General features: G+C 51.5%; 2 protein-coding genes across 2 annotated transcripts in view; one reads left to right on the top strand and one right to left on the bottom strand.

The window, feature by feature from the left end:
• ASTN1 (astrotactin 1) overlaps window positions 1-1329 on the top strand; it is a 59274-nt gene extending 57945 nt beyond the window's left edge. The window contains exon 23 of the mRNA XM_017815905.1: window positions 1237-1329. Within this exon, the coding sequence (XP_017671394.1) occupies window positions 1237-1243 (7 nt within the window). The 3' untranslated portion in view covers window positions 1244-1329. The remainder of the gene's footprint in view (window positions 1-1236) is intronic.
• Window positions 1330-1461: 132 nt separating this feature from the next.
• Window positions 1462-21829, bottom strand: part of PAPPA2 (pappalysin 2) — an 88662-nt gene continuing 68294 nt past the window's right edge. Inside the window, exons 20-25 of the mRNA XM_017815651.1 lie at window positions 21207-21339; window positions 19984-20093; window positions 17306-17377; window positions 7231-7317; window positions 4677-4775; window positions 1462-2437 (exon numbers count right to left, since the gene is read on the bottom strand). Of these exons, the coding sequence (XP_017671140.1) occupies window positions 2363-2437; window positions 4677-4775; window positions 7231-7317; window positions 17306-17377; window positions 19984-20093; window positions 21207-21339 (576 nt within the window). The 3' untranslated portion in view covers window positions 1462-2362. The remainder of the gene's footprint in view (window positions 2438-4676; window positions 4776-7230; window positions 7318-17305; window positions 17378-19983; window positions 20094-21206; window positions 21340-21829) is intronic.

Raw genomic sequence — 21829 nt, forward strand, 5'->3', positions numbered from 1 at the left:
CAAAAGGGTAATAATTTGTCATCTAAACACACAGGTATCTAGATAACGCTGCCGCCAGGCAGGGAAGGGTTTGGCATGGCAAGATGCTGGGACTTGAAACTCTCTCTCTGTGTGTGTTACCCTCATACCACGTCCCCACCGTCCCCACTGTGGGGGGCTGCTGGGACCCTCACTCCATCTCTGTTAGGACCCCTGGATCTCCCCTTCCCTGCACTGGTGGAACGGTGCAGGCTGCCCAAGCTGCACCCCCTGGGGATGTTGGGCCAACTTTTATTTAAATTTCCTTGGCTTATCTGAGGGGTTTCTTTTATTGAAAAGTGGATTATCTGACAAAAAATTGCCCAATTGACAGCGCATATTGGGTGAAAACCCTGGGGTCACTCGTTTATGATGGGAACAGAAATGTCAGTGTCCCTGCTGCAAAAGGAGATGGGACCCACTGTCCCCCACCTCTCCTCCAGTCTCTGCTTAGACCAGAGATCAGGAACACATGTGATCAGGAAAGGGCTTGGAGAAGGACAGGTAATCCCCTGCCTGGACGCTGTGGGATGTCCAGGCACCTCTGCCCCTACTCCTGTCTTCCAGTAAAGCACAACTGTAGGAAACGCCTGACAAAAAAAGGATGGGGGAGATCTAGCAGAAGCCAAACGATGCCCTGAAAATCCCCAGTCTCTCCACACCGTGTCACCCTCTCTCCACCACTCCTTCACCAGACAAACCCTGGCTTGGAGCCTGTCTCCAACAGCACAGGCTATGCAGGGAGAAGGCAGCAGGGCAGCCCGGAGTCCCTTGGTCCCAGCCTGCAGCTGAACCTGGGGGACACCATGGGCTGTGCTCCTACTCTGTGGTCCCTTCTCTGCTCTCTTCTCCTCTTTCTATCCCTTTTCTCTGCCTCTTACAGCACAAGACCATCAGGGATAATCCCAGCAGGAGCCAGGCACCTTCCCTATTGCTGCCTCTATGGGGCTGGGTCCCGGCTGCCAAGCTGAGCTTCTGGGAATCAATTATGGGGGCAAAGTTTCTTGATGGGCTTCTTTGGGGCTTGAAGTGAATCTGAAGATTTTTCTCTTGGTGCCTACAAGAGCAAGAGACTCATTACAATCAGTGACTGTATGTCCAGTGTGATGGGCTTGGACACAGGTAATAATGATACTACTAGGAAGATCTCAGTGGGAAAAGATGATGTTCAGAGTCTCCTGACAGGTTTTTTGGGTCTTGTCTCTCCTTGCACGACAGGATCTGATCTCCTCTGAGAACTGCTGACAACACTGTTGAAACTCAGATGTGGGGAAAGAGAAGGACCACCTCATCATCCTTCATTTGAGCACCACACAGCTACTCTGGGTTGCCCACTACAACCCTTGTTTAGTTGGGTCCACAGTGGCCGGGGCAGCGAGGCAGAGGACTGTGGTGAGTCTGCTCCTACTGACCATGCAGTGACCCCATGGACACATAACCTTTCCCAGAGGGCTTTGAAATAATGTCTGGTGGATGCCTGTGGTGCCCTTGGAGTCCATTGTGCTCGCTGGGGTGATTCAATGGCACAGCAGTGTTTTTCTCAACCCCAGAATCCTGATCCAGGTCTCTAAGCAGAGCAAGGCAAAGCATTGGCAAATCCCAAGGGTAAAACTTGGTGCCTGCAAGATGCCCAAACCACCTTCAGGTGGGAGCCTTCATGCCTGGGGAGCTCTCTCCTGGCATGGTCTGGGTGTTTGGCTTCTCTCCGTGTCCTCCTTCCAGCTCCCCCTCAGCAAGGAAGGGGAAACTGCCTGCTCCTCCCGCCCTGACCTGCGCTTTTCCCAATGGTTTGTACTTCACAGCAGCATGGGTGTGTGACAAAGGATATCCTTTCTCAGCTTCATCAAGAGCAAAGAAAATATAATATATATTTATATATATATTATATATATGTATATAGATATAATTAAGTTTAAATATTTGCAGAGAGATCACAACTACCTCGACCTTGCTAAAAGAAGCCTGTACAGCAGAGGGGGGCGAATAGTGACGAAATCCAGAGCAAAGACAGACACCCAGGTGCTGGACCAGGACAAACACCCATGGCAGCACCTGGGCTCTCGGCGTGGACCCCAGCTCAGCGTGTGGCTGAAGCGGCACCGGACCCCTGGCTGAGCCCCTTGAGGGGGTTCGGGAGGGAGCAGCTTTGGGGAGGGGACCGCTCTGCCCTCCTGGGCTCCTCGGTGGCCTTGATCCTTCCCCTCTGTGCGCAGCCGCCACATCCCTGCCTGGCTCTTCCGTGGCCTCCTGCCCCCTCACATCCCGCCGCTCCCCAGCGGCCCCCGGTGCTGCCCCTTCGCTCCTCCGGTGCTCGCCTGACCGAGAGAGGCCCTTCCTGGTGCCGCTACTGGTTCTCCTCGGCCGCCGGGTCACGGCACGTGCACTCGTCCTGGTCGCAGTCAGCAGCAAACGGGATCACCTGGGGGGGCCAAAGGGAGAGCTCAGCCTCTGCCCTGAGATACCCATCTCCTGGCGCCCCTATGCCCCTGCAAGCCCTCTCCACCCCAGTATGGCCAATAACAATGGATGTGTGGACAGACAGACACTTTGGGCTGTGCCCCATTGTTGGCGTTGCAGAAACTGCCAGGCTCCAGGCTCACTGAGAAAGGGGCACAACCTGTCCCCAGCTCAGTGTTATTCATAGCCTTTTCCTTTTTGTTAGCTTGTGTTTCATAGAATCATAGGATATGCCGAGTTGGAAAGAACCCATCAGGATCATCAAATCCAACTCCTGACCCTGCACAGGACACCCCGGCAATCCCACTCTGTGCCTGAGAGGGTTGTGCAAATACTTCTTGAAGTCTGTCAGGGTTGGTGCTGTGACCCCTTCCCTGGGGAGCCTGTTCCAGTGCTCCTGAGTGAAAAACCTTTTCCTGATGTCTAACCTAACCCCCCCCCGACTCAGGTTCATGCCATTTCCTTTAGTCCTGTCACTGGTCACTGGTGTTCAAAATTTGCAGCTTGAATCTTGTGCCTCAAATGTCAGACCCTGGGAAGAAGTCTCCCCTGGTGGATATAAGACATTTGGACTAAGGCAGGCTGTGGTAAAGCACCTCTAGATTTAAGTTTTACTTTGGCCCCTGTTAGAAAGCCCCCTCTGTCCATATCTGAACCCATGGACCTGTCTTTAAAGCTACTCCTGGCTCTTCCTGGCTCAGCAAAGCATGAAAGGACCATAACCTTGCCTTCTGCAGCTCTTGGAGGAACTCAACCAGGCTCCCAGCTGCAAAGCTGAGCTCTACACTACCCAATACAGTAGCCAAGGTAGGTGCATATAGTCCTTGTGCATTGTGGATTAAGAAAAGCCAGGCAGGATGGAGTCTCTGTGAGCAGGAACAGCCTTCAGTGGGGCAGGCAATGTGTTTATTCAGGGCTACCCACCAGCTGTGCTGCTTTGAGACACCCCATGCAGGTCGGAAGGCTCATTACATGTTGCTTTCTCTGCAACAACTGTATGTGGCAAAGCAAGATTATGTCACCTTAGCTGGTGGCAGCAGAGAGAGGAAGGAGGGCACCCACCAAGCATCTGACTCCTGGTTGCCAATTGCCTGGTCATGGGCTATGGGAGCTGAGAAAAGAGTTTCCTCCAGAGGTTTTATACACACCAGGCTCAGAGCCAAATATGGAAACACATTTGATTTTTCACAGCCTGGATCAGTCATGAGATGGAGTGTTTTTGGTTTTTTTTTTTTTTATGATTAAACTCTGTATTCCTGCATCTGCCTTAACAGAGATGTGCTGGAGGCTTGTTGAGCGGAAGATCTGGGACCTGTGGGGGATGCAAGCTGGGTCTGGGTCTCCTGAGAGCCATGGGACCAAATCCCCCCACCTTCCACAGTGAACCCATCCTTTATTTTGGCCATGCCTTGCTCCAAGATGTCATGATATCGTTGTGGGGATTTCACTCATCACTTGGGTGTAAAGCCTTTTCTTTCCTATCAAAAGGATCTTCCCAGGATTTTATTTTTCCTTTTCTCTGTGTGTGTATGTGTGATGAAAGGAAAAATGATTCAAGCTCCACAACAAAGATGAGAAGATCCAAATTCACATATTTTCGCAGTGAGAAATTATCTCATGCCCTATGATTTGTTTTGCTGTTGGATATGATTAGGAAGGATGGGCTGTGAATGCTGGATAGCGAGTTAGGTGGGAGGGAAGGTTGTGATGGGAGACAAAGAAGGGTCTGTACAACCCCAATGCCAAGTTGCTCCCTCTACACTATTCCTCCCTCCTTCCTTCCCCAGAAGAGGGAGGGAAACATAGCCCACAGCAGAGGCCAGTGGACCATACCAAAAATCCCCTGAGACAGCTCAGTTGCATGACAAGGTGACTTCAGACTCACCATGTCTAGCACTGTGTCCTATGGAAGTCATTTCTTTGGGACTCATTTCCCAAAACGAGAGGGAATCCCGTGAACCTCAGTGGGAGCTGGGCTGAGGTTTCAATCACGCTGGCCCAAGTCCAAACCCCACTCTTAATCAGTGGGATGATGTCTATCAGCTTCAGCTGGCTTTGGTTTAAAATCATGGGTTTGTTCTCTGTTCATGGGAGAATTGCACTGCAGGCTCGGTTCCACAGCCAGTAAGGCTAAAGAGCAGAGCTAGCAGTCACCCCTCAATCCCAAATCCTGGCCAATGCCACAGAGGGTGCTCTCTTACCTTCCTGGAGGACAGTGTGGAGGCGCAGCAGTCCCCACCGTCGTACTGGCAGTACGCCCGGTTGTTGATGGTGTCACACCAGCCGTCTGCTTGGAAGGGCTAGGCAGGGAAATGAGGATTTGTGAAAGGGTTAGTCAAAAGCAGAAGGTTGACTCCCCAAAAGTAGAGAACCCAGGTCCTCAGCAAGACCCCTTCCACAGTACACAACCCCCTCTTCAAAGCCAAAGGGCACCAGTTGTCCCGGCTGCTGTGGATGGAGCAGTGGGTGTTCCGAGGCCAGCAGCTGGAGGATCAGAGAATTGTGTCAGAAATGTTAAATGGCACAAGCAGCCATTCAGAAACCCATTTTACTTGTTCTTTAGTTGCATGAGTCATCTGATGAGAGAAGAGAAAGAAGCATCTGGGGCTGAGAAGCAGCCAACGATGGCCGAGGAGCAACGCTGTGCCATGGGTGCAACAGCGACGTGCACGGGAATGAACTGTTCACTTGCAGTGAACTGTCAGGAACGGCCAGCAGTTGAGCTTTATTTGTCACAGATGCACACCAGCACTGCCAAGCAACAGCTGAACTAGGTAGCTGAATGGAGAAGCCATTCAGTAACAGGGTGATTAGTAATGAAATGCTTCTTCTGCTTCAGGCTCTGGGATTGGTAGCTCCTGGCCCAGCAACCTCCTCCAGGAGGACTGCTGTCATCAGAGTCATAGAATCACAGGATGGTTTGGATCGGAAGGGACCTTAAAGACCATCTCGTTCCAACCACCCTGCCATGGGCAGGGACACCTTCCACTAGACCAGGTTGCTCCAAGCCCCATCCACCCCAGACTTAAACACTTCCAGGGATGGGGCAGCCACAGCTTCTCTGGGCAACCTGTACCAGGGCCTCACCACCCTCACAGCCAAGAATTTCTTCCTAATTTCTAGTCTAAACCTGCCCTCTACCGGTTTAAAGCCATTGCTCCTTGTCCTATCACTCTATGCCCTTGCCAAAAGTCCCTCTCCAGCTCTCTCGGAGCCCCTTTAGGTACTGGAAGGTGCTTTAAGGTCTCCCCAGAGTCTTCTCTTCTCCAGACAGAAGAGAACTCTTGGTGGAAATCTTGGTACTCCATTGTTCATGGGGTACAATGGGCTGACCCGTTTCATTGGATCCGGTGGCCTTAAACAACAACAAGCTTCAGAAAATACCCAGACTCAGCCTTTGATGATGGACACCCACCTGCAGCACCCCTAAACAGCTGAAAAATGTCACTGCACCATGATTGCCCTGCATCCACTGTGCCAAAGCCAACTTGTGGGACTGGTGATTATACCAATAATTCACACAAAAAGGCCATGCCAAAAACAGGGAACCGATGTGGCTTTTTGTCCTCATGACTCACAAGGAACAGAAACAGGGTCAACGCAGGCTAGGCTAAACTTTAGGAAGTAGCAGCAGAGATTACAGCAAACCACCGAGCCTGGTCTCCGCTATCAGTACCACAGGCCAAATCCAGGCATCCACAGAGAGACTGCATTTGCCTGGAAGATCTCGGAACAAGGAGGAACACACCTTCCTGCAGCTGGGTGTTGAGGCACAGCCAGATTAGGTAGCTCAGAAACAAGAAGGTGTTTTACTCCCATCATTGCTGTCACAAATCATGTCCAGGAGACCAGGGTGCAATTTCATCAAGGCAACAGGGTTAACAATCCTTTTTCACTGAAAAGCATCAGGTGGGTCTTAAATGATGGTGATCAAAGAAGGTCTCTGAGCCTCCAAGCAGCTTTGAGTACCAGGAGGGCCAGGGCAGGGATGTCGGGGCTGGGGGGTGCAGGGATGCAGTCAGGGGACCAGCCAGGGCCACTGGCAGGGGAGAGCTCTTCTGGGTGTGATTTGCTTTTGCAGCCTTCCACACGGTGGAGTTTTTCCTTGAGCTTTGCTCCATATGTCATGACTCACTGGCAAAACAACACCCATCGCTTCAGTAGTTTCCATACAATTATGGGAAGGTTTGCCCATCCCGGCTGCACAGGTCTGAAACGATTTCCAGATCCTGTGTGCAAGGTGGGGGGAGGACAGACACAGGGACAGGATGAGGAAGGAGAGGCTCTCAGTCTCTCTCTACACCCATTAGGGCTGACTGCCCCCTCCTCTCAACCCACTGGAGCCCGTACCCCACCCTAAACAAATACAGGCTCCTATGGCAACACTCGTTGGGGAAACTTAACAACTCATGCTCCAAATTACATTGGAAAAACATATGAGGGGAAAATAGAAAATGACTAATTGGACTCGAGGCTCAAGAGAGCCAGGCACAGGGTTTGGGGACTGCTGTCCCTGCTCCTTGCCTCATGTTTGGAGAACACAGTGACTCCTGTGCCTTTGCCTTGTTGAGAATCTCCAGCTGGTTTTATCTTTGCAAGCAGAGAGAGCAAAGTAAGGTGCTGGTGGGTCACCCTCGAGGGCACAGGAGACATACATCAGTCTCATTTTGGCCTTGCAAAAGTTACTGCCAGGTAGGACATGGCAATGCAATGGACTAAGAGCAGGTGATGTGAGAGAGGAAAACCCATACAGACCCTGCGCTTCACACATGTGGCTCTGCAGAAATCAGCTCCAGGGGAGGGAGAAGGGAGGTTTGCCCAGGCTGGCGACTCGCAGGAACGCTGGCAGGAAAAAGGAAAACACCGATGCCCAACTGTGCCACACCTGGATGTGATCCAGGGAGATGGATATGCATCATCCAGCACGAGGGGGAAAGGAAAGGGCTGGTCGAAATATCTCTTATAAATGGGGAAAAAATGAATAAGGTAATTGCTGCGACCGCTCCACGCCGCGTTAAGTGACGGGACTGCTTGGCCAGGCCGAGTGCCACCAAGGCAGCCGGGCTGCGTCAGCGAATCTCCCGGCTCCCACCATCCATCGTCCTTGTTTGTTCAGACAGGAGCTTCAGCGGGGCAAGTGTTAGCACGTGGAGGTGCAGCCTCTGGCACCGCCAGGCCCGAGCCCTGCGCTGCCGGCACAAAAATAGTAACCACGAATCAAGTGCTTGGCAATTTGAATAGGCTAAAAAAACACAGGCTCTCAAAGCCGGGAGCAGGCACGAACGAAAAGAGAAACAATTAAAGGGGAAAAAAATAAAAGAGGGAAAAATATCACAGGCAAAGGAGGGGTGTGAGAAAGGACTGGTTAGATCCCGATGCGTCCTGGGCAGAAGCATCTCCGAGGGCTCAGTGGTGCTGTTTCTCTGAAGCCTGCCAGGAGATGCCATGCAGGGAGCAGTGTCTGTGTCCAGTATTTTTCCACAGCCCTTGCAGAGTGCCCGGACTGGCTCCCTCCCAAGGGCTTTCATTCTGCCCAGAGGGAGAATAGGGAGTCCCCAGTGCCATTGGCAAGGCAGGCAGGGTCCAGGCACTTTTCTTCAAACTCAATTTATAAGTAGGTTGATTCAGTGTAAAAGAGCATGAAAGGGTGCAACAGGTGAGGGAAAGATGAAGAATAAATCACAGGTTCCATCAGTCATACATATTTCAGTGCTGCATCACAGGTGTTAAATTAACACCATTTCCCAGAAATGCAGGTTTTGCTCTGGCTGAGCAGATCTGAAGGCTCAGCACCTTGCTTTTGGCCACTACCCCTTCCAGGTGCTTCAGAGGAAGGTGGAAAAAAGAAAAAAAACAACAACCAGCATTCACCAGGCCAAATGTGTAACCAAAGAGCTGAAAGACTCTCCTGCTCTGCCACTGAGATGGAAAGTGCTTGTCATTTCTATCTGCCCACAGCCATTGAAATCCCAGATCCCAGTTTCAAGGGATCAAGTCTAGCCTTAAGAAGCAAAATGTTTTCTCCCAGCCTGGTCTTGGGCTTGTGACTGTGCTGATCCATCCAAGGAGGGTGCACAGTTTGCTTTCATGCAGCTTCTAAGTCAGCTTGGATTCTACTGTCCTTTCATTTTTCTCTTTGGGAATTGGCACTTTGGGCATCAGACCCTTTGCATGCTGACACAACTATGTGTGTCCCTGCAGCTGAGGAGGTGCAGGTGTCTTCATCCTCAGCTGTCCCCGTCAAGGCCACCCCAGAGAAACAGGGAAACCACCATTTCACAGGGAAAACAGGCAGGGATCAGCCCTGGAAAAGCTGCTGCTGCCCTCAGACCCACGCCTTGTGCATCAGCTTCACTGCTGTTAATTCCGCTCTTGAAATGGATGAGTCATTAGTGGTGGGAAGATCAATTGGAAACCCCAACCCTTTGGTGGCAGGGGTTGTCAGCCCAAACCAGGGCTCACAGAACCATGGAACACGAACCTGAGCTGCCCCAAGGCTGGAGAGGGCTGCAGCTTCGCGGGTCTAAGATGTGCAAGAGAAGTGACATCCCAGGTGCAGGGTGATGCCCGTGGCAAGGAGGAGCAGGCAGGGATGAGTGGGGAAAGGAAAGCATGGAGAGGCTGCAGCCTTGACCAGGGAGAGACAGAGGGCAGCTTCTCCCTGCCAGATGCCTTCCCTTCCTCCCCATCTCAGCCACTAGCCAAGATATTTCCAAAAGCTCTGGGAGGTCCCTGGGAGGACTTGAAGAGTGCCCAAAGCCTTGTTAAACGTCTGGTTCACTTAAAGCACCAACACATCCACCACCCCAGCCTGGGTCCCTGGAAATTTCCCCTCTCATCCCTGGCCCAACATCCTTCCAAACCACTGTTCCTCTACAGAAAACTGGGGCTAGTGTCAGTCCCTAAGGCCACCGCTGTGACAGGAGCCAGTTAAAGTGATGCCATTAACACCGTGTCCCCAGGACACATCCCTTTCCTTACACACACTCACGCTGGTGAGGCAGAGAGCCCGGCCATTCTTGGCTCCCCATGCTTGCCCAGGGAAGTTGACTGGGAATGCAGACTGTGGGAGGAAATGACAATGTTCATTGTTTGGATTAAATATTTTTCTTGGCCCTCTCTCTGTTGTAGTGTGTCTTTTATTTTATTTTTTCTCCCCCCCTCTTTGACACCCCAAGCACATTCACTTTCCCTCTCTCCTTCCTGAGGCTCTCCAGCATGCAAGGAGGAAATCAGCTCTGAAAAACACAGGGAGGGACAGAGAGGGAACAGGGCTGGCTTCTGCTCAGAAAGTTTTCTGGGATGCCTCTCTGCCCTGAGCCACCCTGAGCAGTGAGCGAGCTCTACCTGGCCCATTGCGGAGAGGGAGGCAGAGTGAGCGTTGCTCAGAGGAAGAGAATTCTAGAAATTTGGAAGACACACCTGGGACCAAGTGGCCCGAACAAGAGAAAAGAGAAACAAAATCCTACAGACCTAGTGCTTCATTCCCCATTTTTGTGTCTTCCAGTTTCTGTCCCCTGAGCCATCCCTCCACTCCTTTGGAACCATGGTAGCTGTCCCTTGGAGGCACATGCCTGTAGGATGGTTTGTTGGAGACACCATGAACCTGCCCCACCACCTCAGACACAGCCAGAAAGCAAAATGGAGAAATTCCAATTGCTTCTATGCTTGCTGGTGTACCTGAGCCATTCACCAGCTTAGCATGCAGGTGGCTTTCATCACACCTTGGGTCCCTAGAAACATCTGCTCCAGCTCCAGTATTCTTCCCCCCAAGCCTCACTAAGGAAACAGAGGCTTGTTGCTTGAGGACATACTCCATGTACCTGAAGGAACACTTCAAAGAGGGGCTGATGGGCTGGAAGGCAGCATCCTGCTATTTGGTTTCAGCCCATGTGCCATCACTGGTACTGCTGTGCCCAGCTCCCAACAGTCCTGCTGTGGAGGTCTAGGTGTTCTTCAGGGGTCCCTCATACTCAGGATTCCTGACAACAGCTGGGCCCTGTTTGAATCAGTGTGAGTTGAGGTTGGACAGGACTGATGTCTGAAGAGGGATGGAGAGCAGAGATGAGGCTGCTGCTCGGTCTACAGCCCGAATGCTGCTGTAGATGGCCATACTGGGACAGCAGGTCTTGCCTTCATGGTGTCTGAAAGTGCTTCTGTGTCCCAGGCCAGCATTTGGCTCAGACACATTTCTGCTACAGAAGTGAGCATTTGACACTTTGGACTACTGAATGGGGATGCACTTCTTTATCCCAGTCCTGCTCTGCACCGTGTTCCTCAGGGACCTCCTGTCTCAGTAGACAGCCATGTGGAAAGGGCTTTGCACAGTCCCTGGGGACAAGAGGGAAGAAGGGGATGGAAAGCTGGGGTAGATAAACACCACATCAGAGCACGCCTTTGCTTCCAAAAAACCATCCATGTCCATGAGGTATTCTCAGTGAAGTCCCTAGCCTTGTCTTTTTTACACCCTGATCTCAGTGCTAACTGGAGAAAAAAAACAGAAGCGGGAAAGAACAGGCAGAGGGAAGCAGAGGAAGACGCCATGTGTCAGTAGTGCTCCTGGCAAGCATGGTGGTTCCCAGAGACAGTCCCCAGCACTCACCATTCCCAAGGACACTGCTGCACACACACGAGACCACGAGCACCAGCCTGCCATCCTGCCCTCAGCAGCTTGCCTGCTGCATGGATCAGATCTCCTGCCAAGCCATTTGTGCAAAATATGTTGCAGGATAGAACGGGTTATGGAAAACAAGCCCTGAAAACCACAAGGGCCTCCTGACCCACTTGTATCTGGTTTCTGCCAAGTTCTTGTTACAGATCTTAAACAGAAAGAAAAACAATGTACGAGGGATGAAGGAGCTGAAGGGGAATGAATATTCGTGTTGGAAGAGCAGTTGGCTGGGCTGTGCTTGGGGATGTTTGCTTATTATCAGAAACGACTCATTGATTTTTATTTCAGTGGTTTTCCACTCCCTCGGTATCACCGGCTGTACGACTGTGACTGCTGGGAGAGGGGAAAGAGGGACATGGATGGGGATGGAGGGATGGCACCTGAGCTGGAGAGGGCAGCGAAGCAGCTGTAGGTCAGGGTCAGGGCATCCCAAGTGCAGGGCTGCTGGCACAATGTGGCTCAGGGAAGCTGAGGCTGCTCCCACCTCTCTGAGGCTGCACCACCACTGGTGGTGTGCCTGGATGCTGTAGTTCTACCCATGCCAAAAGACCCCCATCTTTTGGGGTCCTGTCCCTGCAGGTAGGGGAAGGATGCCTGTCCCTCGTCCTTGCACTATGCTGCTGTGTGATCATTTTATTTCCCTCTGCTTTGTCTCTTAAGAAAATGAAGCTTCTACAATCACACTCTATGTGTATGCAGGGGACAGAGATCTCACTGTTTAGGAAAAGTATTACTCAACTGAGATTTTTGGAAGAGGAATAGATTTCTTTGGGCTCATCCTGGAAGGCTATATCCCACCTTATAGCTACATCCTGCAGTAAGCAGCCTGACTGGGCACGGTCTTAAACTGTGCCAGGGGAGGTTTAGGTTGGATATTAGGAAGAAATTCTTTACAGAGAGAGTAATCAGACATTGGAATGGGCTGTCCAGGGAGGTGGTGGATTCACCGTCCCTGGAGGTTTTTAAGATGAGACTGGATGTGGCATCAGTGCCATGGTCTGGGAACCACGGCGGGGTTGGATCAAAGGTTGGACTTGATGATCTCGGGGGTCTTTTCCAATCCAGTTGATTCTATGATTCTACGACTGCTTATACCAAGAGCAGCATGACAATGTACCCAGCAGGTATGTAGAGAGCTCCCCATCTTGCCTTCCACCTGCCCAGCATGAAGGGCTTTGTTTTCACCAGCCAGGGGCCAGATCTGACCCAGAAGTGACCACTACCTGCAGTCCATGCTCCTCGTGCTGCCCCACCATCTGCATTAAGCCTGGTGGAAGATATAGCACTGCCTGGTGCAAGAGGTGAGAGAGTGATGATGTGAGAATCATGAGAGGGTGACTAAATTCTGGCCATGCTGTAATACCTCGTTGCTCCAGAAAGTCTCCTTGGAGAAGCTGGGGTGTCTGTAGTCCTTATTGCCTTAAGCCCCAGAAATACAAAACAGAATCTTTTCCAGAGCAGAGCATTCCACCAGCATCAAGTTTCTAACCAGTTTCTTGTGCTGACCTTGCCATGGTACAGAATCAGAGGCCCCCAGGTCTGGGATGAGGGACAACCAAGGGTCTCCAGCCCCACTGATGTTGAGGAACAGAGGCAGCTGGACTGGCTGCAGTGCTTTGCCCAGGGAGCAAGTTGCACCCTGTCTCCTATCACATCAAAGCACAGCAGAGAGATTTTAGGTGAGGCTTCCCACTGTCCCTATTTCATGCACCTTCGAAGGGGTTAATTCTGACTGACAAATGCTGGACACAAGCTACAAATGTGCCAAGTGAGGGTTTTGAACATGCCGGTGGGAAGAGCCAAGGATCCATCGGGGTCCTTGACTACCTGTTGGATCGAGAGACTCGGGAACAACTTGCAACCACAAATGCACTTCAGTCCCTATTTCATCATTTCCATTGTAATACCTCAGGAAAACCACAAAACAGGGAACAGATTAGTGTTTTACGACCGTGATAACATGACCAGCAGCACGCACGAGGGCAGCGAGACCTTGTCCTCATGCAGGGAAGACCTGAGAAATTCCCAGCAGCTCATGCTCCCACCAGCATTCTGGCATGGCCCATCTTCACCCAGGGTGTGAGGCAGAGAGCTCAAGCCAAGGTCCCTTCCAACTGACCCTTTGCTACGTGTATGTAATGATGACATGAAGCAGGAGGTGGGGATGAGGTTAGCACGTTGCACAATTTGTTGGCTGCCCAAAACCCCTGCCCAGCACTGTCTCTGATCCCTGCAAGAGCAGCCTGCCTTCCTCTGAGTGCATTGGAGCAGCATAGCAGTGGTTACCCCGCCCTATGAATAACACTGGGTAGGCACGATGATGATAAAGTACGTGAACTTTTGCACCTAAACCACAGCCACAACATGAACCACAGGAGTCCCTGTGGTGGGAGGTAGAGGGGTACAGGGATAGAGTGTTGCACAGAGTAGGAGGTGCTCTATAACAGCCATGGCCAGGCAGACTATTTTGGACCATGGCAGGAATAGTCCAAGGGAGCAACCTGGATTGCTGTACTGACTGATTGTTGACTTCTCCTCTGAAGTCAACGGCCTCAATTGCTTTAGGGTACAGGAAGAGGATTTATCAGAGGTGGTCACCTGGGAATGGCTTAGAATGTGCCCCAGATACCACAAACCCCTCCCTCATGGCGGCTGAACACACCACCAGGACCAAAACCACCTCCTCCCAATGCATGGTGGGGAGGAGGGGTTTCTCTCCTCCTCCACTCCCCTCTCTCCACAGCCCCAAGCCCCCTCCCTTGGTGCCACCATCTGTTTTTCTACTGATGGCAGGGGACGAGATGTTCCGCTGGCCCTCGAGAGGCGAAGCGCGCTCGGCACTAACTCGTATTCCTGATGGGCTCCTGGAAGGGTTTGCATCCCTCCCTCCCTCCCTCGCCAAAATATGTGCCTTGCTGTTCCTGCACTGGGGAACTTGGCAAGGCACAGCGAGAGACAGGGAGGCAGATGGACGACCAGATTAATGGAAAGAGAAGGGAGGTGGGGAGAGGAGCGAGAGGGATGAGCAGGCAGGCTGATCCACCGCCAGCGTAGGATAATGATGAGCGAGAGTCCTTCTAATGCCATTGCATGGTGACCTGGACTTTCCAATGTGAGGCAGAGCTCCAGCTGGGGCTGGGAAGGTTGAGCCTTGGCTACTACTCCCATGCCCCGGCCTGAAGTGACTCCACTAGGGACAGACGGTACAAGCTGCCAGGTGGCCTGGATTTCTCTTATGTAGGGTTGTTCCCCTCACTGAGGCATCCAGAAGAGAAAGCTTCCTGATCCAACACACACTTGGCAGTCAATGGGGAGACAACGGAATCTCCAAGGGGTGACTCAGACCTGAGCTGACATGGACAGTCCATTGGAATAGCATTTTCACTGCCCAGTGGATGGCAGAGTCTGAGCTCTTAAAGGAGGTGTCTCCATTGAGGGATTCCTGTGAAACGAGGAGGAACCTGGGACTGAGATGTCCCATGGACATGTCCAGTGAAGCTGAACCATGTGAGGTGGGGGGGCACCATGCAGTGTCTCCCTCTGTCTGATATATCTGATATATTCCTCCATATCCCCCAACAGATTGGGTTCCAAGTGAAATGGTCACAAGGATGGGGGCAGGAGAGGAATAGGAATGAGGATGGAAGCCAGCACAGATGAGGTGGAAACAACATTTAGGGCATTTTCTGTGGTCAAATGGGGAGACTGATAACAGCTCCCTTCTTCCCAGTGCCAAGTAGCAGCTTCCAGAGCAATAGTTTGAACGAGACACTTTTGGTAAGAGTTATTCTTTTTGGCAAGACAATGACTACTGTAAAACACAAGTTTTAAAAAAAAAAAGTTATCTAGGAGGATTTGTGTTATTGGTTCAACCCTAACAATTTGCAGCACTGTAGGAGGAAACACAATGAAAAGAATAATCAGACATGCATGGGTGAGGTGAGGAGGAGGAGAACAGGGATGAGGAGGAGGCTGCAAGCTGTATCAAAAAGGGGAGCATCAGGGTGAAAGAAACTATCTGAGGATGAATCTTCATTAGTGTTACAGCGAGTGACTGTGACCTTAAAAATAGGCCTGCACTGATGAAACTGCTAACAAGGAAGAAGGCACTGTTCCACAGAGGGGGATCAGGATATCTAACAAATAGCTAGATGACCTGAAGGACTAGAGAGAGAAACAAGATGACATTCGCTCATATAAAACTGAAGGGCGACCTCTTGTACTGATGGCAAAACATCTGCTGTTAGCCTGGCACTCATCAGCTGGGAACAAAGGAGGTAGAGAAAGATCTGGGTGTACTTGCTGACCTCAGGATATCTGAGCTGCCAGACTGATGCAACTGCAGGAACAACAGATATAGTCCTGTGTCCCATCAAAAGAGATGTTTCCAGCACAAGGAAGCTTTGTACAGGGCTTTAGTGAGACCTCAGATGGAAGAGCATGTACTGACTGCTTGGTCATTCCTGATGAAATATTAATTGAAAGCAGAAAAAGCATTAAAAAGTCCACAGAGGTGATGGAGAGCATGGACTCTCTCTCCATCTTCTAGTGGGACAGATTTTGTCTTGCTTAACCTCCTGTATGCCAAGAGTGCTGCCTAGAATTGCTTTCTAAGAATAGGGAGTGACCAGCAAACTGGAAGAGAAAGAGGTCATGTTGGCCATGACCATGTTTGGGTAGCTGATGAGAAGACAGTAACTGTTACAGTGAGATGTTGGGACTTCAAGCAGTCAGTGTCCTTCTCTCACACACACAAATAAGCTAGCCTTTTTCATCATTCCCTACAGGAACTCTCACTGAAGACACAGACCCAAGATGAGGAGCAGGGACTACAGAGGAGGAAACACAGGTCAATCTGGTGTACCTGACCATAAGGGAGCACCAGCTTTCTGTCCCCTGAGCCACATAGGAAGGGAAGAAGGACTACCTCACACTCCATCTGCTTATTTTTTGGAAGGACCAACTCCCAGAGAGCACAAGGCGAAGTTCTCCCTTGCTCACAGAACCACCACAGAGATGATCACCACAACCATCTGGGCTGCTCTTCCACATAAGCCATCCCACTTCAAATATGTTACTCCAGATCTGAGCTAAAAGATGTGGTTTAGAAGACCTGGAGCTCCCAAAACGCCGGAGGATCCATCACTACCCTCTGGCACTCAATCACCAAACAACTCTCTAGCACACAGCACCTCATTCCCCTACTCTTTCTGCCTGTGTCTTGCAGCAGACACGCACAACACAGCCATGAGTTCGGGAAATAACTGCTGCACCTTCTGTAGACCATGAGGTTTCCTTCCTGGGGACATGCCCCCTGCAGCATTGCCCTTTCTCCCACACTTCAGTCGACAAAGAGCTGAGCTAGGCAGAACCGGGGAGCAAAAGCAATCATTCGCATTAAAATGAACACATAAAAAAATATAATCAGCAAAACCCAAAGCTATTTTTGGTGTGCAAACTCCATTTACATTTTCCTTTTTGGTAAAAATCCCAAATTTTCAGCATACAACATTCCAAAATTCCCCCACTTTTTCCTTTTATCCTCAATCATAATAACAACTAGTGCTTGACAAAGACTGCCTATTTTTAATTTCCTTTGCGAACCGACTCCAGGCTGCCTATGATTTTCTCCTGCCTGGTCATTATTCAAAGCGAAATGAGTGGCTAACCAATTTCTGCAAGGAATTCTTTGTCTGCAGATTCTTCAGGAGCAGTTTGTTTTGCATGTACAAGGCTGGAAATCCTGGTTGTTTGGGTTGGACGCGTGAGTCACACAGGGCTTTTCTGGACCCATGTTACTCTAGAACTGCGGTTCTGGTTAAGGAAATATTTCAGCTTGGAGTCAGCTCGGGTTTTTGGGGGATACCCCTTGCCAGTGAAATCCTTTTGCTAGAATATTCTTCCCAGGTTGGCCAAGAAGCAGGCAGGCAAGGAAATGGGTTATTGTGCAGCTCTTGCTCCCCAGCATCGCCCTTGGCTGTGGGGAGACCGTACCCAAGGACACTTCCTCTTTTATCTCCACTCATCCAGCAAGACCTGGCCCAGCTCAGAGCAAACACGAGGGCAAAGCCATCTGGCTTTGTGCTGGAGCAAGTCTTCGTTGCCAGGAGCTCTCCTGCAAGGGGCAGGCAGCTCGTGCTGGGGACAGGGAGGGCTTACCTCACACGACTGGATGCAGTGGATGGCGGAGGGGTCGGGGTACCACCGCAGCCTGCCCGTGCACACAATGTTCTGGGAGGGAAGGAGAAGAGAGCTGTTAGGCGAGTTGGCAGAGGGAGGGAAACAGCCACCAGTGCTTCCTGGAGCTAGAGGGTCTCCTACAACACTGCATTGCTCACTGTTCTGTGGGGCAGAACAGCAGTTACACCCCCCAGGACTGTCGCTGCACCCTTTGAGGCCCAACAAACCCAGGGCACCTGCAGCTGGATCACCCACTAACAAGGGTGTGTTGCTCAAGGCAGAGGCCACCACCCCCCCACACACGTGTGTGGATATGCAGATGCATATTGGTTTGACTTGGTCTTGGAGGTCTTCTCCAACCTTAATGATTCTATGTTCCTGTAGTGATACAAAACTGGAAAAGGACCAAGGGAGATGGCAGGGACCACCAGAGAAGTGGGTTTAGATGGCACTGCCTCCACACAGTGTCTGACTTGTCCAGGTGCTGCTGCTGCAGAAACAATGACAGGCTGGAGTCTGCCAGCATCTCCCCATGTAATGCTGGATTCACAAGCTTCTTGTTCATACAGGATGGGGGCTCAGCCAGTCATCACTCGACATCAATTGACCCACTGATGCCTGCTCAGGCTCCAAAAACTGCGTCCTGGAAGGACTCATCTCCCCAGACCTGACCTGGAGCAGATACACCAGACTCACGGTCACTCTGAGGTTCTCTCTGGTATTTACGAGGCACAAACTCAGCTGTTGCAGCCAGATGGACACAAGAGCAAGATGTGAAGGGCTCGGTTTCACGGCCCTGGAACGCGCCGTCCCGCTCGTTCAGCTGGGGTTTGTGGGGAACACTCATGATTACACAGGGGGAAGAAAAGCCCCACCGCACATGCAATTTCCTCCTTGTAAAGCTCAGGCAGGCTTTGAAATCTGAGGCCCCATAAAACAGCGTCTGGCCTGTGAAAGTGTCCTAGGATGCCCTTCGCAGCACGGGAGTCACACAGAGGGGTAGGTATGTTCTCTCCCAGCCTCCTGTTTGACATCTGCAGTGGCAGGCAGACCAGCTCCAGCATTCCCAGGTGGCACAGCAGCTAGGGATGGGGCAGCTGTGCCCACACAGAGCTGCTGCAGGTCCTTCTGCTGCATCTTTGGTCAGGACCGTGATGGGGCTGGAGCAGGATGAGGTCCTGGTCATGCTCAGGTGGTGCAGGGAGAGCAGACCCACACAGAGCCATCCTGATGGGGCAGAGGCTGAGGATGCTGGTTGAGCTCACCAATTCCCACTCAGCCCAGAAGATCTGTGCATCCCAACCTTGTTGGGGTGGTTTGTATGTGGTTGTTGTGCAACTTGGATGCCATTTTAGCATACTCATACTAGTATACTCATGTTCCAGGCTGGGAAATAAGGGCAGAGGGACAAACCTGCTCGGATGTGGGATGCAATGAATCAGACCTGAATGCAAAACAGGACTGTGCCCTCCCTGAGTGGCCTCTGCAGTTCCATGTGTTGTTCTCCTCATCTTCTCCATCACCTCAGGAGCACAGCAGCTCCCAGGACAGAAAACTGTTGGATACTTGGGGGACAAAGTGGGGACCAGAGACAGAAGCCAGGGCAGAGAGGAAAACAAGACGGTCCAGAGAGAGAGAGCTCCTGGCAAGGGGCAGCGCTGCTTCTTAAAATAACGTCTCCTCTCCCTCCCCCCTCCTCTCTGCAAAATGCCTCCCTTGCACGAAAGCCCACAGCAGTGGTGAAAGGGAAGCCGAACGCCACTGCCTCCATGGGCCAAGCCATCCGATCCCTCAAAGGCAAGGACTCCTTCCAAGGCTCGTGCTTAACCATCCCACAGAGCCCAGGCATCCTCACCCCCCCGGCAGCCATCCGCCGTGGGTCTGATTCAGTAGTATCCACAGGCACGATGCTGGGCCTCCTGTGGGTTCCCAGGAGGAGGCGAGAGCGTTTGGATGGGAGCACTGGCTCCTGTGAAGGTTGTTTGCTTTTCTTTGTTCCACCTCCTTCCTTATGCATCTCGTTTTTATTTTAAGAAATATTACCCCGGCACAGCAGCTTTTTGGGAAAGTCGTGCCATGAGGATCCAAACTATTTGAGCTATTTGAGCTGCTTTGCCTACAAAGTGAGTAAGAGATGGGGAGGGAAAGGCTCCCCCGTTCCAGCAGCAGAGGCAAGCGGCTGGCCAGCAAGTCCTGGCAGCCAGGGATACCTTTCAGCTGACAGTGCCCTGCCTCCTCCTTGGCAGGGAGATGCCTGCCTGGGCTTGCATCTCTGCTGCCAGGTAACTGGGGACCCAGGCTCCTCACACAGTGCCAGGGGCAGCTTTTGCTCTCCCGGCACACTGGCTGACAATAATCAGCAGCTTAGCAGGTTTAGGCACACAGCACGTCCTGAAAAATCAGCGGGATTCTTGCAGTAAAATTCATTTATTGTGGTATCCTACAAGTCCTTGAAAGCTGGCTTGGGAGCTGGTAACTTATGCTGAACTTTGGTATGGGAGAGCAGGAGGCTGTGCAGTAGCTTGTCTTTCCAAGTCTTACCCTTCTTCACCCAAGGCAAAAATATTTTTGGTTTAAAATACCAGATAGAGAGGAGGGGGGCTGCTCTCTATACTGCCAGCAACCCCCTTGCTAGAGGAATCCATCTCTCCTCTTACCTGGACTCTGGTGGGTTGCAGTCGGTGATCCATTGTCTCAGCAGTGACATTTTTGGGCAGTATGACGGGGTCACTGGGAGGGATGACACAGGAAGGTGTGCACACAGCACCTGGGGGAGGAGAGAGCCTTGAGGACCAAACTGGGAACCAGGAAGTGATGTTTTACAGGAGGGCACCAACCCAGATTTCAGGTTCCTCACTGAGGGTACTGACAGATGTAGAGGGGACCCTTTTCCTCCCAACCTGGAATAGCAATTCCTTCTCCAAATCCTGAACTATCCAAGAGCCTGCAGGAGTTGTGCTCAAGTCCCTTCTCCCAGATGAGAGGAAAACTGAACACAACCTAAGAGACAGATTCACAGCTTCATGGCTGGTCATGGGACCCAGCATGAAAATAAGTCTGGCCTGGATGCTATGAGATGTTTGTTGACATATTAGGAAGCATCTTTCATAGTTTCTCTGCCATGCAGAATTCCCACTGCCTTCCCATGACGAATAAAAGCTGCAAAAACCATCTTGGAAAATCAGGTAGATCTCAGCCTTAAGCCCAGCCTGACATCAGATCTGTCCAAAGCTTAACCTTAGCAGTCCCTGCCATTATATAGACTCGCCTCAGCCTGGTTTGATCAGACTGGGATGACTGCTGTGTTTGGTTCAGAGTGATACAGGCTTTGCTCGAGCACCCTGTCCGAGGGGATGCCAGACAAGATGCAACAACTGTGCCTGAGCATTGCAGCTTTTCCTGAAAGCATAAAGTGACTCAAGTCCCGCAGAAAGAAACGGATGATGTGGTCCCTCATCTGGTGAAAGTGCCCTGTTACACACAATTGTCACTGCAGCTTTTGTGGCTTTTATCTAGGACCTGTCACATTAACCCTGCAAACATCAGCAGCAGTAGCAAGTGGAGAGACCTCAGCTGGGATGGAGGGCTACAGATCAGGAAAATTACTGTAAAGGGCTGGGTTTGCCCAAGAGACAAGTCCCTGCTGCTTCTGAAAGGAGAGAGCTTATGCTGGAGCCAGCTTTAACTTTGTGTCTTGGCCATGAGTACAGTCAGGACATGAACAAGGCTAAAGCAATCCCCATTGAAGAGAAAACAGGATATTTGTCACGGATTTAATGGGAATTGGTAAAAGAAGAAGAGTCACTGTGACCTTCAGCTCTCTGGGAGCCCTGAGTCAACATAAAGTTTGGTTTTCTGTTTAGCTTTCACATGCCCTCACCTATTCCATGCCCCTGCTCACACTTGTACTCCACGAAGTTCAGCTCTGGGGGTGGTGGGCAGGTGCCCCACAAGCTCTCACACAGTTTGAACTCCTCTGTCCACGAGCCTTCCTTGGTGCAGACGATGGGAACCTGGAAAGCAGAGGAAGAGCAGACAGGGTCACTGCCCGCAGCGGCCGAGCTTGGCCTGCCTGGGCACTGCCCAGCTCCAGGGGGGCACAATGCAAGGACATCCCTCCTGCCAGGGCAGTCCAGAGGGAAGTTCCCCAGAGCAGCTGGATTGCAGCCACCTGATCCAGCCTGTGTGTACTGACCAGAAAGCCAACTGTTTTCCAGCTGCTGCCGGATCCCACCAGAGAGATTCAACCACACTTCTTTTGACAAGGCTCTTTCTGTGCGTTGGATGAGGCACTAGGGTGGAAGAGCTGGCAGGCAGCAGCCTCCGACCTCAGGGAAGCTCCTTGGTGAGCACATCTGTTGCAGCAAGGTTGCCCACCATCCCAGTTGAAAGCACTCACAGCAGCTCCCAAGACCCACTAGAGACCCTCTACTTAGGCTTTCTGGCCCTTATCTCCCAAAACAAGTCGACTTTCTTAGGACCACTGCTTTCCAGATAAGTCCC

Source organism: Lepidothrix coronata, unplaced genomic scaffold, assembly GCF_001604755.1.
Source record: "Lepidothrix coronata isolate B3197 unplaced genomic scaffold, Lepidothrix_coronata-1.0 Scaffold52, whole genome shotgun sequence".
NCBI classification, from domain to species: domain Eukaryota; kingdom Metazoa; phylum Chordata; class Aves; order Passeriformes; family Pipridae; genus Lepidothrix; species Lepidothrix coronata.